This window comes from Suricata suricatta, chromosome 7 (assembly GCF_006229205.1).
Source record: "Suricata suricatta isolate VVHF042 chromosome 7, meerkat_22Aug2017_6uvM2_HiC, whole genome shotgun sequence".
NCBI classification, from domain to species: Eukaryota; Metazoa; Chordata; class Mammalia; order Carnivora; family Herpestidae; genus Suricata; species Suricata suricatta.
In genome coordinates this window covers 102,715,413-102,732,904 of record NC_043706.1, presented here as the reverse complement: position 1 = coordinate 102,732,904, position 17,492 = coordinate 102,715,413, and the positions used below count along the sequence as shown (strand labels likewise).

The 17,492-nt window shown below is 39.0% G+C and overlaps 1 protein-coding gene across 4 annotated transcripts in view; it reads left to right on the top strand.

Annotated features, from left to right (window-relative positions):
- Positions 1–17,492, top strand: part of FAM184A (family with sequence similarity 184 member A) — a 119,609-nt gene that overhangs the window by 41,615 nt on the left and 60,502 nt on the right. For all 4 annotated transcript variants that reach the window (XM_029945379.1, XM_029945376.1, XM_029945378.1 and 1 more), the window contains exons 2-5: positions 8,563–9,417; positions 10,130–10,265; positions 11,889–12,070; positions 14,575–14,772. In XM_029945379.1, the coding sequence (XP_029801239.1) occupies positions 8,563–9,417; positions 10,130–10,265; positions 11,889–12,070; positions 14,575–14,772 (1,371 nt within the window). The remainder of the gene's footprint in view (positions 1–8,562; positions 9,418–10,129; positions 10,266–11,888; positions 12,071–14,574; positions 14,773–17,492) is intronic.

Genomic DNA, 17,492 nt, shown 5'->3' with positions numbered 1-17,492 from the left:
TTTGCCCCCCTCTTTCTTTCTTTGCCTTTTGGGATCCCTGTAAAGTGAATGTTAGTATTCTTGATGTTGTCACTGAGTTCCTTTAACCTGTTTTCATTTTTTTATTATTCTTTTTTGTTTTTGCAGTTCAGCTTGGTTATTCCCATACCCTGTCTTCCAGACCATGGATCTGCTCTTGTGCCTCCTCTAGTTTGCTGGTTTTTACCCTCTGGTATATTTTTTCAGTTACTCAATTCTTTCTCTCTGATTCTTTTGAAGTTCTCACTGAGATTCTCCACTGTTTTTTCAAGTCCACTGAATATCTTTGTGGTAATTATTTTGAATTCTTTGTCAGGTATATTGCTTATCTCCATTTTACTCAGCTCTCATACTGTGATTTTGTCTCATTCTTTTATTTGGAAAGCATTCCTTTGTCTCCTCACTTTGTCTAATTCTCTGTTTCTGTGTATTAGAGAGGTCAGCTCTACCTCCTGGTCTTGAAAGGAGTGGCTTCCTGTGAAAGAGGTCCTGTGTGTCCTGTAATGCATTACCGCTTGATGACGAGAACCAGGTGCTCCACTGGGTTTCTCCTGTATGGGCTACGTGCCCCTTGCTGTTGTGACTGAGCCATATTTGCCTTAGTTGAGCTAGCTGCACTGACCTGCTTTTCATCCTGTGGGCATACTGGGTAGTTTGCCTAGAGCTCATTGGTGAGAGAGGTTGGGGTCATGCTATTTATCTGCAGATAGCCTCTCTGCCATAACTACAGGTGCATAGAATAACAGGACTTACTCCCTGTGCCGCCAGCTAAAAGGTTCAACTGCTGGATCTATAGACATGGTGGTGTGTTGGGTTATCTCACCCTCTGGGCAAGAGTCAGATTGGAGTGGCCCATGTTCCTGCTCAGGCTGCTTGTGTGAAGTGGTGGGATAGAAGTTGCTTTGGAAGATGCCTGCTATGGTGGATTCACAGGAGAATGCAGTGCTGGCCACATAGATGGAGAGTGTTAGCTCTGGCCCCAGCAATGTCCAGCTATCTAGGCTGGGGGAGGGGAAGAGAAATGGTGCCTGCCAGCACTATTATTCCTGAAGATACCTTAATATCCCTGCTGCTCCAGTGCACATTCTGAATTAGTAAATAAATCTTCACATACATCCTTGGTCCTGTGTCTCTGGTTCAGTTAGTTATTATGCTGGCTCCTTAAGAGCAGGGACTAAGTTCCCTGTTACCTTTCAGCTTTCCTGGAGTTAAGCCCACTGATTTTTAAAACTCTCAGTAAGGCTTATTGGTTTTCAAAGCCAAATGTTATGGAGACATGATTCCTAGTGCAGGTCCCTAGTGTCTAGACTGCCTGGTGTAGGATCTGTCCTCTTGCTTCTTTGTGCTTATGGCGTCCCTCCCGTTTGTGGTTAGTTTCACAGTGGAGTTGGTTTCCAACCACATCTATGCCCCTCCTACTTTTTTTAATGTGGCTTCTTCTCTATGACTAGCTGCGGAAGGCTTGTCCTGCCAGTCTTCAGATCATTCTCAGAGTTAGTTGCATATATGTAGCTGCTGTCTGGGAGGAGGTGACCTGAAGATTCTAAGAAAAAGTTTTAAACACATTTTATTAACATGTCCTTATGTAGCAAGTATGCTAATATACTGGCTCCAAAAAGGTGAACCATTTCATAGGAACATTAGATTCCCTAGGTAAGCCACCTAGAGCTTGTCAGTATTATTTGCTAATATGTGAAAATTTTACTTATAAGGTTGGTCTGCAAGTACTATTGAATATAAATTATGGTGTAAAGCAATGGTCTGTGTTAATGCTCTAGAATAGAGAGAATAGAACCTACATGGCAGAGGTCAGTAACCCACTATTTTTGAGAAGTTTGAGTATCTCTTTTCAATATTCTTTAACTTGAATGCCTTAAGGCCCAAAGTAACCTTTTGGTGAGTAGCTCAATTAGAAGAACTGAGAGCTTAATAATAAAAATATGTTTTATTCTTCCTTTATTTACAGTGTACAAGATCTTTTTTTAAAAAAATGGTTGAATCTGAGATTGTTCCTTTATTACTTTGTAAGTAAGGTAAATCCTCCCTTCCTCCCTCCTCCTCTCTCTCTCCTTCTCTGCTGTTGGTTTGTCTGTCTCTGACATTGATAAGAAAGGGAAAGTGAAGCAGTTTCTACAATTTTCAAATAAGGAAAAAATAAAGATTGAGCCTGGCAGGGAAACATCTGGAGGAACAGTGATGAGAAGAGTCTGCTCACGGTTGCCGTGTGTCTGAGGCTGTCTTCAGTGAGGCATGCTGGGAAGGCTGGGCAGGTCTCACCAGCCAACATTAGCAGCACGGTTTATGTCCAGTGGAGAGCATCACCATCTGCACTCTATGGGGATAATTTCGTCTCCCTCTTAAGGAGGACTGTGAGACAGTCAGACAGGAGTTGTCCATCTTCCCTCTTTACCTAAAAATCTCCATCTTCTCTTGCTCTCTCGGGAGGACTTCTTCCTACTCTTTAGCACCAGTCTTGCCACCTGTATGAGTCCAGCAAGCCCAGCCTCAGACTTTGTTCATGACTTCGGTTCTAAAATTGACCCTCCCTGGGTCACATTTTCAGTTCCTCTTTTAAAAAGTGCTCTCCCTAGACTTCGTTGCCTCCTAAGCCGTTATCCTAGCTGTCCCTGGTTGTTTCCTTTCTTTTACCACCATTTCTTGGAGCTTTTCTCTACCAATGAACTGCCTCCATTCACTTACCATCCACTCACCCATCTTTGCTACTTTCCCTGCAGTTCTGCCCTCACCACTACCAAATGTGCTCTCAAAGACCTGCTTCTGAGATTTAGATTCTGAATGCAGGGTCTTCAAGTCTTCATTTTTCTTGAGTTTTATTCACCCTTTGACAAGATGAACTGTTCATCTCAGACCTTGATGCTCTGCCTATATTCCACTCTTAACTCATCTGTCCAGCATGTTGCCTCTCTCTGTGGGTCCTCATCCTCCCTGCTGCCCCTGAACCCTGCCCAAGGCCTGTCCTCAACCTTTTTCACTCTTGGTCAATAGTTTCTCCCTTCTGGATCCCATCCAGGGCAACAGCTACAATGCAAGTACCTCTGCTCTATCTAGCTCTGGGACCCATTTTTCCCCTCACAGAATCCTGTGCTTTTCCATTTCTATGCCTTCTGTGCCTTCTTTCTGAGCCTTCAGCTCACAATTCTCTCTTTGTACTTTCTCCTTAACATTTTGACTAAATGAAGAGATTCTGGTAGGGATAAAGTAAGCATTTCATTGAGAATAAGGGGAAACTCCTATATGACTGCTGCCACTCCCATCCCTTGTGAAAACTCATTTTGTCCTTATTCTCCTTTGTATAACTTATTTACTTTGACTAAAGGAATAAATATTTCTTTAAGGTTGGTCTCCACCAAGCTGCATGAGAATAGATACCATGTATATGATCCAGTTCACAGTTGTGTTTACTGGGCCAGTTATAGGCCTTGGCACTTAGCAGGTATGCAATATGTTTTTGCTGAAGGGAAGAATAAACAAAGTAGGAATTGACCATTAAAAATTTGCCAGTAAGTTATCAAATTTTAACTAGGTAACTAGTTTTTTAAACTTTTTATCAAAACATCTTTTTCATAAGTAAAATTATTTCATAAGTAAAATTCTTTAAAACATTTAAGTATGATTTTCTAAATGTTTTAGTGATTTTAAAAGAAACTTTCAGGGTGTCTGTTGATAATTAATGAATGTTCCCTTAAGTTTCTTTTTGCATTTTGATAATTTTTCTAAAATTAAGGCATTTTGAGTATTCTTTTAAAAATATTATTAATGTTAATCTTTTGAAAGGGCTTAATGTTTTCTGATTGTAATAGTAACATACATTCATTATAGAATGTTTAGAAATACTGAATATCCCCAGTTAAAATTTGGTTTATTTCTTTATGTACCTTCAATATGTATCACACATGTATGCACACTAACATTGATCTCTCAGAAAGATTGGGTCTTGTTGATATAGCGTTGTGTATTTATCTTTTCTTACAATTTTTTTCTCATATTATGAAATATTCTAAATGAAATGTGCTTTTTAATGGTCTCATGATATTACATTGTATGAATTTACCATCACTTATTCATTGATTCCCTTTAACATTGCGAAAACTAGTGGTATAATATGCAGCAATTCAGCTTAACATATTTTAAGCTAATACACACATACCTTTCAATGAATGTACTTTATTGCTAATGAGCTAGATTTTAGCGGGAATTTATTTTTATATTGCCAGTGTATTAGTTCAGTCTGCCTTAACAAAATACCATAGATCTTCCCACTGTATCTTCCCATAGCTAAAAGAGTGAGGAAGCAAGTTCTCTGGTGTCTCTTATCTAGGCATTGATCCCATCACAAGGACACCACCCTCATGATCTTGTCTAAACTTAATTATCAACCAAAGGCCCCATCTTCAAATACCATCATTTTGGCAGTTAGGGCTTCAGTGAGACAGAAGAGGGGGAAGAAGAGGGACACAATGCAGTCCATAGCAGCCAACAATGAGAATTATTTCAGAAACTAGTTGTTGTTACCTAAGTAGCATTTTGAAAACTAGGATCTAGACTTGTTCTCATTTTATCAGTGTGTAAGATTATTTGAAAATCTCCATTGAAAAAGTAAAAATTTCTGACTATTCCTTATTCATCCTGGAATATGTAGTTAAATCATGCATTGTTGGCACAAGCTGGAGCTGTGAAATTACATGAAATTGCTGTATGATTGTGCGATCCCATTCTCTGAGTGCTCATAGTCCCAGAAAAACTGCAAATGGCTCCTAATGTCTTTGAAAATACTTTATGAAAAGAGATATTACAGAGTTTCCTTTTCCCATGTGGAAAATAATAGCTAATTTTATGGGTGATTACGATCACTTACCAAAATTTCTTTTAAAGTTATTCTCTTTCTCGGGGCACTTGGGTGGCTCAGTTGTTTAAACGTCTGACTTCAGCTCAGGTCATGATCTCACAGTTTGTGAGTTCAAACCTCTCATGGGGCTCTGTGCTGACAGCTCAGAGCCTGGAGCCTGCTTCAGATTCTGTGTCTCCCTCTCTCTCTGCCCCACTCCCACTTGTGCTCTGTCTCTCAAAAAAAGAAGAGCAAGAAGAAGAAATGTTAAAAACAAAATTTTTAAGTTATTTTCTCCATAAGTAAGTGATACAATGAATACGAAAAGACTTACCATCTCATAGTGCTTTAATTTTTTGAAAAATATTTATATAATATCATGTTTAAATGTCAATGATAGGTGGCTCTTGTAACAATGATATCACTAGGATATAATAAATATCTCCATTTAATATTGAGAAACTTGAGGCTTGGAGAAATTTAGTTATTTTACCTACAATGAGAAATCCAGTTTGGGTTAATTCCGTTACTTCAAGTCATATTTTCTAGGTGTGCAAAGAACAAAGAACATTTCATTTCCTTGGTCTGGGAAATAGTAATTAATCAGAGAAAGATACTTTAAAATGTTTACTTTTGTAATTATGTAGAAAAGTGAACAGTTAGGGGCACCTGGGTGGCTCAGTCAGTTAAACCTCCCAACTTCAGCTCAGGTCATGATCTCACATTTGTGAGTTTGAGCCCCGCATTCGGCTCTGTGCTGACAGCTCAGAGCCTAGAGCCTGCTTCAGATTCTGCATCTCCCTGTCTCTCTGCCTCTCCCCCTCTCATGCTCTGTCTCTCTCTGTCTCAAAAATAAATAAAATTAAAAAAAATTTTTTTTAAAAAGTGAACAGTTAGAGGATACTACATCTTAATGTCAAGTCAAAAATTCATATACAGGATTCTCATTTATAGTCGTGTATTTTAAATGGTTATTTAAAAGTACTATTAATTGGTTAATGTTGTTTACTTAAGTATTTAGAAACTTTATTTTAACATTGCTGTCCTGGCCTATTTATATATATACTTTTAGAATCAAATAATTGGTTTTCTTAATGTTTTAAGAAGTTGTGGTAAGAATCCTAGATTATTTATTAGAAAGTAAACAAAGCTAGTGCAAATTCAGATATTTTGTATTTGGGGCTGCCAACTTTGGCTGGTAAGATGGCTTGTCAAGTGTCACAAGAGGAGTCACTAGTAAGGTCTCTCCTGAAACTACTCACCTTTGTCGAAGCGGGAGACAGCTGTCCATTGTACACACACAAAGGGGCATAACAGTGCTCCAGGAAAACCGTTTACAAAGACCAGCAGCAGCTACACTGGGCTTGCAGGCCATAGTTTGCTGACCTCTCGAATGGAATATCAAGTGGAATAGAGCTCCTCACCATATTTCCCCATTATTTGTCAAGTGTTTTATGTATTAAATTCTATTCTTTTTAACTTAATGCTTTAATTTCTACCTCTGCCCCCTTTAATTTCACCTTTTAATCCACACTTTTGTATGCTATTGTGCTTTTATATCTTCACCTATTTTTCTAGACTCTCTAACATCCTCATCCAGCTTGCCAAAATTGTTGTCAAGACCTCCAAATTTAACCAACTGAACATTTACTGAGTTACAGGAATGAATAGTGGTAAGGAAATGAAGGTACTGGATATAAAGAACAGATAGACTCCCATGGATTTGGGTGGTTTTGGAAGACTTATTAAAGGATACTGGACTTGAGCTGATGCTTCAAAGACTGTAGGGAAATGAAGTATTAGGAAAAAGAGAAGCCAATGAATTGTTGACAAGGGGAAGCTCACATCTTCCCGTATCGTTTCATCCCTGATTATATGGAATCCCACCATGCAGTGGTCCTTTTCAAGATCATTTCCTGGGGTAAAATGATGAAAAGTGTAACATTTTTCTCTAGGGATTCCATCTCTTTGTATTGTCTCTTTTCATTCCAGGTGCTTAGTGAGATAGGGGACCTGTGCAGCCTGCCCGGGAAGGTCTGAGGCCTGTGGCGCACACCAGCTCTGCTCTGAGCATTCTAGCAAATGTCCTCTCCAGCTGGTTGGCATTTTTTCCTCCTAGTGTCTCTTCCAAACTTTTCTGGGCATCAACATATGGGTGGGTAAGATCCTGGGGGAAGGTAGGAGTCCACCAAGTTTTTGGGTTATAGGCTACCTTTTAGCTTAAATGTATAAATGAAAGGACTCCTCTATGCAGATCTTGTCTAGCTCATTAGGGATATAACCTGGGATTTGGAATTACAGTTATTTAAAAAAAGAGAGAGAAAGAGAGAGAAACTTTAAATAAGCATTTATTTCCCTTCTCTGTGCATATTTTCCTTTGGAGATAGCTAGCAGGTGAAGTAGCTGGCAAGACAAATGAGGTTCTGCTGTCTCTCAGTCTTTTTACCTTTGCTATGATTACATCTCTCAATAGAGCAGACCAAGTGAGTATATGAATAGGGGACTGATTCTGGAGACAAAGCCCTGTGTGGAGAGGGTGAAGCCCCTGCAGTGGGGTACGCCTTCCATGTGTCTTCTTCTTCCATAAGTACAGCTGCAGGTGACCACCTAGACTTAGCAATAGGATCTGGCATCAGCAGGATATGTGAAGAGCCAGGTAGTTTGTGTCTGTTGCCTCAGGCTGCTTAAACAAGTTCTCTACAAAACTTGCAACACTTTTGCATCTTAATTGCAGTTCCAGGATTTTGGGGCTAGAATCCATTTCTAACGTCAGAATAAGATCACATTAAAATGAGCAGAGCTCCAGGACACTGATTTTTTAGCTTCTGCATTGTTGGATTGTATAGTGTTCATTTCTTTTTACTTAAAAAAAAAGCAGGTACATCTGTAAGCCTTAAGTAATAGTCATGAATATTGTACTGTTTGATCACAGTGGTCTGATGGAGGGTATCAAAGAACATACAAGAATGGGCCTCACTATAAAGGGAGGATGTTGTCATTGGTAATTAAGGTTGGGGATATCTCAATGGAATCATTAAAATCCAAGGACTAAAATGGAAATAAAGGCCTGTGGCCAGGATACTCTGCCTCTAGAAACCTGTCTTGCCTGGATGCAGAGGGAAAATTAGTCAATGAATAAAAATATAGTGTTTGATATGTGAGCAGAAAAGTACTAACTGGATTTTGTAAGGAGACCATTAAGAACTTGGAGAGAAGAGGATCAGCTTTAAAAACCGACCATAGGGGAATTAGAAAAGGGAACTTCTAAACTTAGAACATACTGCACATTAGGCAGATGAAAGAGCCTTTAACAAGACTTAGGGCCTGGAACTTGCACTCACGCAAAGCACTAGAGAGGGGCAGATACTTTGAGGCTTTTCTGCTGATCCTCACCCCAGACTAGAGTGGGCCCAATGGAAAACTCCTCATTTCTAGGCCTCCTTTGTCTCTTCTCCTCGCTGTTTCATTTGTAATAGAGTCTGCAGATGCAACTTTTAAGGTTGTGTTAAGGTAAAACTTTGCTAAGTAAATCAATCTATGAATCTAAAACAATGCATGAAGCTTCACTGTTTAGTATTTACCATGCCCAATTTTGTGTTGAAAATATCAATCCAAATGACCAAGTACTTCCAGTACTTACTTCCAGTAAGAAAAGAACATGGTTTGCTGAATTCTTTCCCTTTTTTAAAACTATGCAGGTAATATATGCTTTAAATACTAAAAATGATGAGCATGAATCTGCAATTCAGGCCCTCAAAGATGCTCATGAAGAAGAAATCCAACAGATTCTTGCAGAAACAAGAGAAAAAATATTGCAGTATAAAAGCAAAGTAACAGAGGAAGTAGACCTGAAGAGAAAGATTCAGGTTTTAGAAGCATCATTAGAAGACCATATAAAAATGAAGCAGCAGGCTTTGACAGAATTTGAAGCTTATAAGCACAGAGTCGAGGACATGCAACTTTGTGCAGAAGCTCAGCATGTCCAACGCATAGTAACCATGTCTAGAGAGGTTGAAGAGATCAGAAGGAAATTTGAGGAAAGATTACGGAGTTTTGGACAACTCCAAGTACAGTTTGAAAAAGACAAACGGTTGGCATTGGAAGATTTGCGAACCGCTCATAGACGTGAGATCCAAGAGTTGTTGAAGTCACAGCAGGATCACAGTGCCTCAGTCAGTAAAGGGCAGGAGAAGGCGGAGGAACTGCACAGGGTGGAGGTGGAGACCTTAAACAAAACCCTGGAAGAGCTAAGACTTGAGCGGAAAAAGCTAATTGAGGATTATGAAGGCAAGTTGAAGAAAGCTCAGTCCTTCTATGAGCACGAGCTTGATACTTTGAAAAGGTCACAGCTTTTTACAGCGGAAAGCCTCCAGGCTAGCAAAGAAAAGGAAGCTGATCTTAGAAAAGAATTTCAGGGACAAGAAGCAATTTTAAGAAAAACCATAGGAAAATTAAAGACAGAGTTACAGATGGTACAGGATGAAGCCGGAAGTCTACGCGACAAATGCCAAAAGCTTCAGATAGCACTTGTTACAGCAGAGAACAATGTTCAGGTAAGTAAAGACTCATATTCAACATATGGATACCCCCGCCCCCAGGATTGTCTTTTTCTTTTCAATTAGACTACTTTAATTTTTTTTTCCATTTTGCTTTCTTCTTTTCCTTTGTGGGAAAAATCAGTAAAGGGGTAATTTCTACTACTCTGTAGTTATTATTTACTATTAAAAATTCAGATATTAAAGGCCCATAAAGATAATTTAAAACCTTACTGATAATGAAAGGATTCTATTGAAATAACGTTAATATTTTTCACAAGTGATTTGGGAACGTTAAATTATTGGGCTTTAGTTTTAATTATGTTTTCTCCTTTACCTTCATTAATAATGGTCTGCATAGACAATGATCAAAAAATTGTTTTATAAACCTGAATTAAATAGGGATATGGCACATGTTAAAAAAAAAAGCCAAGATGTCCCTACAGATTTTGTTTTATTGGTATAGAAAATTTCATAGCTGTTTTTAATATTTGTAGAGCATTTGAGTGGATTAAAAAAGATTGAATAGACTTTCATGATTGGGTCATATGATTTATGAAGATAAGTTGTAAGTGTTATCAAAACAGATTTAAAACTAGGTATTATTAACTGTGACTTTTGACTAAGAGAAAGTTGCTGCTTCTAATTTAAGTGAATTAGCATCATTAGCTTAGCTAATTAGTTCAGCATCATTCTTGCATATTAATAATGGCTATTTGATCATTCTTAGGTTCTTCAAAAACAGCTTGATGATGCCAAGGAGGGAGAGATGGACTTACTAAGCAAGCACAAGGAAGTGGAAAGCGAGCTAGCAGCAGCCAGAGAACGTTTACAACAACAAGCTTCAGACCTTGTCCTCAAAGCTAGTATGTGTGACCGCAGTTCTTGGTGTATTCCTTAGCTGAAACCAACACTAAAATTAAAAATAAAATTTGTTTAACATTTATTTATTTTTGAGAGACAGACAGCACGAGCAGGGGAGAGCAGAGAGAGAGGGAGACACAGAATTCGAAGCAGCCTACAGGCTCTGAGCTGTCAGCCCAGAGCCTGACGCAGGGCTTGAACTCACAAACTGTGAGAACCTGAGCTGAGATCGAATGCTTAACCGACTGAGCCACCCTGGCGCCCCCAAAACTAAAATATTAATTCAAGACAAAATTGGCCTTCTCTTCTCATACTTTAACATTATATACATTCAAATATTTTAAAGGACTCTAATTTCTTCTTAATCATACATAAGTAAATAATAACTTATTTTTAAGAATATATTTTTATTCAAAAATTAAGAGTTAACAGGTATTTTAGCACCAAGAAATCATTAATTAAAAGAACAATGAAGCATTCTAAGAAGTTTTGTTCTTTAAAAACATGTTTTAAAGTATTTAAATTAGTGGAACTATATTGTGAATTAGTGTTTCATTTCATTTGGCTTATTAATAAGGATCATTTTACATACTAAAGCTGAGTTGCCCATTCTAATATGGCTAATGTTCTCATTTCATGATCTGTACTAGAGGAGGTGGGTGATTCATGTCAGTTCTGAAGTTACATTTTGCCCGAGTGCTTAGTGTGCCAGGTGAGGCCATTTGAAGTAGTTCTTTGAGAATGCCATTTGATTTGATTGGCTCATCTGTGAATTCCCAAATGACCTTCCCCTGAAGTAGTAGTTTTTCAACTTTAGCATGGATGGAAATCACCCAAAGGGCTTGTGCAACCACAGATGCTGGGCTCCAGCCTCAGAGCTTCTGATTCAGCAGGTCTGAGAAGACCTTCAGTGCTGGCTAGAGTTCCCAGGTCTGCTGGAACCCCTTTGAGAACCACTGCCTTAACACGTGCTTTCTGAGACCCTTTTCTCACACTCATTTTTCATCTCTCTGTCCCTCTCATTGCCCCTCCCTCCTTTTTGGTATTGTCATTTATTTATTCTTTGATAACCTTGCTGTCCTTATCTATGTCTTAATCCACCGTAGTTCTTTACCAGGTTTCTTGTCTAAAACAAATTCCGTTTCAGCCGACCCACTGCCTGCCATATTTACTTCCTGTGTACAGATTTCTTTCTCTTTATGTGAGAATTTGAATAAAGAAGAGATTCGAAAAGAACAAATGACTCCTCTTGGTGCTGTAGTATTAGCGCATCCTCTTTGTCCGACTCCCAAGGCTTTTACATGCATCCCTGAGTTGCCTCTACTTCAACTTGTTTAGTTTGCAGTCTTAAAAATAAAAAAGGTCCTGGGGTACAGGGAGCAACATCAGTGATGCAGTGATGTGAAAATAGACTTCTTCCTAGTTTAAATTATTCTAGTTGAATCAGAAGCATTCCCATGGTAAATATTTCCATTTTATACAGGGAAGAAACCAAAGTACTATTTGTACATGCAGACTATTTATTTCACTCAGGTGTTAAATACACTTGTGTCATTAAATACAAACTTTTACACCTCAGTGCAACAAATTTTAAATTGCAGAGTTTTTCTTTTTTTGTGGTGTAGGTCATATTGGAATGCTTCAAGCAACTCAAATGACCCAGGAGGTTACCATTAAAGATCTGGAATCAGAAAAATCAAGGGCCAACGAGAGATTATCTCAGCTTGAAGAAGAAAGAGCTTTTTTGCAAAGCAAAACTCAGAGTCTGGATGAAGAGCAGAAGCAGCAGATTTTGGAACTGGAGAAGGTAAAAAGCAGTAGAGTTCTCACACACACACACACACACACACACACACACACACACACCCCCTGCCAAGAAAAGGAAAAGAAAAAAAGTTCAGTTTTTCTCTTTTGCAGATTTGATTTAAAGTGTTTACTTCTTCAAAGTAATAGTCCATTTCTTTCTTTTTTTTTAATCTTTATTTATTTTGAGAGAGCGTGGGAGAGGTGGGTAGAGAGAGAATCCCAAGCAGCTGACACAGGGCTCGAACTCACGAAACTGTGTGATCATGACTTGAGCCAAAATCAAGAGTCGGATGCTTAACCAACTAAGCCACCCAGGCACTCCAGTAACAGTCCGTCTCTTAATTCTAGTGAATTTTTGTTTTTATTTTGAGGAAAAAATGTATAAAGCTAGACTAACCTCTACTGTGTATGTATTTGGAATGTTAACAATTTATAATGTAAAAACTTAAGACATTTCAATGTATTTCAACCAGAATCTGAATAAACTCTTATTTCAGCAGAATGTACATTTGTGGTTGATGTTTTTTTGTACTGATGAAATGTATTATTGCATATACACATAGGAAATTTCTATAAAACTTTTAGTAAGCATTGAGCTCTGAAAATTCATATGCCAACATACTAAATTTCTAGATTAAACAAATAAGACCTATCATTTGTAGAGTAATTGCTGAATATTTATTGCAGTTTTTCAGATACTTACAATATCAAGTGGGAGTTTCAGACACTTTTCTTTCTCTCAACAACCAGGCATATTAACAATAGATCTGTTCTCCTTGCCCTTTGCTCACCTCCCGTCCCCTCCTCGCCTGAGTGCCACGTGGTTTCTCTCGCCACCACTCCACGGAAGGCGTGTTTGCCCCGGCCTCTGGTGACATCCTGGTCGCCGGACTTGGTGAAGTTCATCTAACACTGCTACTTACTTCTCTCTGATTTAAAACATTTCCCTTTTGTAATTTCACGTTCTCCCACATTTTCCTCCTGCCTCCCCGGCCTTGCAGTCTTACTTGTGAGCTTTCCTTCTCCGTCTGTTCCCTTACCATTGATGTTCCCCAGCATTTTCACCTCCTTCTGTACGCTTACCCATTCTGGTAACATCAGCTGCCACTTGTTATGTGATCCCTCCAAATCTATTGGTCTAGGCCCCATGTCTTCCCTAAACTTGTGTCCTGTGTGTCTAACTCCCACAAGATATGTTGGTGTCTCACAAACATGTCAAATCAGCATGCCTAGAACTTACTCCCCTCAAAAGTACTTTTTGGTTTTTTTACTCCTTTTTCTCAACCAGGAGCACTACTGTCTTTCTAGCTTGGTAAGTCAGTCATTATTGATTCCTGTTTCCTTAACTCTTTTACTTGTTCCCGGATCCTAATGGCTTTCTGCTCCCTTAATATATCTTTATTCCATCATCTCTCTTCATACCCTTTCAGGATTCTAGGTTTAGATTTAGATCACCGTTCCCTGGATTTCAGTCACAGCTTCCCAAGCGCTCTCCCTGCCTCAGTTAACTCATTAGCCCACTGCCAGCATGACTGTTGTTAAAATATGTCAGTTACATAAACTGCAGTGAGTTTTCATTCCTGTCAGAACAAAATCGAGTCCTTACCATAAAAGACCCTTTTCTGTCATTTAATTCATGCTCCCTGCTGACCCTCGTTCCTCACCACTCTGCCAAGCCTTGTATCTGCTGTTCGTCCACACCTTCATCTCAGTTATATGGCCTTCCTATCTTACCTGAACTTCTCACCTGGCTGACTACTGCTCCTTTTTCAAATTACTGGAAATGGCTTTCAATGCAGGTTTTTGATATCAGATCTAGGTTTGAAATTTTCTCATTTCCTGATGGGCTTGTAAGAATTAAATGAGAGAATGTGTCATCAGTAGTTCAGATGTTTTCTCTTCTGGAAAGCCTGTCCTGATGTATGTATGTATGTATGTATCTCTCTCTCTCTGTCTGTCTGTCTCTCTGTCTCTCTCTCTCTCTCTCACACACACACACACACACCCTTTCCCACACCATCCAGGTTAGGCTCCTTTCCTGTATACTCTTACAATGTGTGATGTACACTCCTTTCATAGAATGTATAAAATTATATTGCCATTGTCCTTTGCCTTTTTCCAGGCTGTGACTGCTCAAAAGGCATATAATTGTCACTCAGTGAAATTATATTGACGAATATCATCTGAATGGGTGAATTGTTAGCCATTTTGTGCATAGCTTTGACATACAGGAAGCCTTTCTCTCCTTAAGCTCACGGAGGTGCTAACTCACACTTGGTTCTAACCTAATAATAGCCTGTTTTATTACTTGTGTTAAAGTTATTAATTTTGTCTGTGCTACCCTGTCATTTTCTGAGAATAGCAATGATGTAACTCATGTCCAAAGTCTAAATCCCATAGTACTCAGTTCATTCAAATTTATGTATTTATTGAGTATTCAGAATACTAATAGTGGTAATGAAAAAAGCAGGTGTAATTATTGATCTTTATTTGCCTTAATTTTAGAAAGTAAATGAAGCAAAGAAAACTCAGCAAGAATATTATGAGATGGAGCTAAAAAACCTGCAAAATAGATTGGAAGGGGAGGTGGCCCAATTAAATGAGGCTCATTCTAAGACTTTGGAAGAATTAGCTTGGAAGCACCACTTGGCAATTGAGGCTGTCCACAGCAATGCAATTAGGGATAAGAAAAAACTGCAAGTGGTGAGTATAAATTCATCGTAGCATTGCATCGTGAACTGGAGGGGTTTCTGTATGATCCAGTGTGACCCATATTGTAGAGTTATGAGTTGTTTCTTCTGATGGCTGCTGTCTTACAATCACTCTGTAAATCATGATTCAGAGAGTAATATGCTTAAAGATTTTAAGTTTTTATATTTATTTTTTTTATTATTGAGACAGAGAGAAACAGAGCATGTGTGGGGGAGGGGCAGAGAGAAGAGGAGCTACAGAATCCGAAGCAGGCTCCAGGCTCTAAGCTGTCAGCACAGAGCCCGATGTGCTAACCCACAGACTGTGAGATCACGACCTGAGCTGAAGTCCTACGCTTAACTGACTGAGCCACCCAGGTGCCTCATCCTTGAAAATTCTTGACATCTCCTGAATATGAATTGATATGAGGCATTCCTACTTTGTTTAAGCCATGAAAGAAGGACTCTCTTGATCTTGAGCTGTCTCTTCATGAGACATAGTAGAAAAACACGGTGTCTGACAGACCTGGGCCTTTGCTGAGCTCCTTGCTTACTATCTGCCTAGTCTTGGGCCTCAAAAGCTATGCCTGTCCTCGTGTGAAAGGTGAAGAGAAGATCCATCTTGTAATGTTCCTGTGAAGGCTAAGTGAGATAAGATGTTAAGAACTCAGATATGTCCCAGCATATAGTGATAAATAAATGTTAGTTTTTAGTATTTCTTACAGTGTGCCAGGTGCTACAATAGTGTTTTCCATCTGTTTTTGTTTTTTTTTTACTTAAGCCCTGCCACACTCATAGGTTTAATTTCTGTGCCCACTTTACAGAAGAGGAGATGGAGGACAGGGAGGTTAAACACTTGTTCAAACACATACAGCTAGTAAGAATCAGTCAGGTCTTGGACTCAGGTTTCAGATGTCAAACTCTAAGGCATTTAACCACCACATAAAGGCATGTATTCATGATGGTTGTTGTATGTTTTACATAATAGCGTTTTACAGTTTACTAAGAGCTTTCTTGTATATTCCTTATTACTTAAGACTTGGAGATTAGTGTCATTTTTATTATACAGATGGTGAAATAGGCCTAATAAACCTAAATGATTTGTTCATCTCCACCAACCTAGTGTACAGAAGACGTGGGGTATGAATTGAGAGCTTTGCCCATATGTCTCTCCCTTTTGTGACACAACTAGTTGGAGAAAATATTCAGCACTTGAACTTAATTAAAAATTCAAATAAAACTTCCTGTTAGAATATTATTTCTGTCTAAACTTACCGGATGTTTATGTAGCTGGAGACAAAACTTAACGACATATTATTTCTCAAAATTGTGGTTGTCATTTTCTCTGTGCCAGCTCACCATTCCAGAAGGAATTCGTACAGTGTTAATTATGTGCATGCTGACTGACTCTGGATGTGTGTGTCAGTTGTTCAGGGATTTACAGTGGGGTATTCAGTGGTGAGTGCTGCTTCAGGAGGCTCTTCCACAGCTTGTTTTTGTTGCTGTTTTTTCCTTCCTACATCCCTTATTCACGTTAGCCTTCTCCACTCTTCTTGTGATATTTACCTTGCAGGTGTTCTGCTTTCTGCTTCTCTTTATTCCTCTATATTACGTTCTAAGTGCTAGAATCTAGGCATGTTTCATCAATATCAGTTTTTCCTCATTACTTCTCTCCTAATTATACCCTTGCCCATTGAATTTTAATTTCTGAGCCACCTAAAAATCTGCTTTAAGCTACTTCCATTTCTTGCAATCTTTCTTTAAAATATGGTTGCTGTAAAACACAATACATGCATTTCCTGCGTGTGAACATTCTCAAAACTCATGATAGCTTTATCTATACCCTTCTCATGTCTCAAAATAACCAACCAGTTGCTGTTTCATTCCTCTCTTGCCTAGCTAGCTCATGTCTGAGCCTAAGCTCAAACCAGTCTCCATTTAGAATAGTCCTTCTCCAATGTTGCATTATTATATTTTTAATGTTTGTTTATTTTTGAGAGACAGAGACAGAGTGTGAGCAGGGAAGGACAGAGAGAGAGAGGGAGACACAGAATCTGAAGCAGGACCAGGCTCTGAGCTGTCAGCACAGAGTCTGATCGGGGCCTGAACTCATGAGCTGTGAGGTCATGACCTCAGTGAAGTTGGCTGTTTACCTGACTAAGCCACCCAGGTACCTCATGTCACATTATCTTTTAAAGAACATTTACCTAAAAGTGACTTCTCCATTCCTTCTTACTTAGTAATCAAAAAGAATTATATTTTCTTTCATAACATGAGTTTTCACACCCCATTTGAAAGTGAATATATAGAGAATCCATGCAGAAAAGAATTACTATTGCAGGCCTGAAGCTGCCTTCCTTAGAAAGGCACATCGCAAGGTTGGCCCTTGCTGGTATCTGGGAATTTGAATTTCGGGAAAGTTTCCAGCATTCCCTGATAACAATAGCTCATGAGCCTAAGATGTTTATGCAAACAATATGGTTTCTGCTGAACATCTTCTTTCCTTCATGAAGTCTGGATGTTTGGCACATGCTGGTCAAGGGGTCCTATGTGACTAGCCCCCAGTAAAAAACCTGGGCACTGAGTCCTCATCAACTTTCCTAGAAGACAGCATTTCACATCATTGTCACGAGTTGCTGGCGAGTCCTATGTGAGAGGACTCTTGGAAGCTTGTACCTGGCTTCCTGCAGACGGCGCCCCATATGACTTTTTCCTTTGCTGATTGTGTTTAGT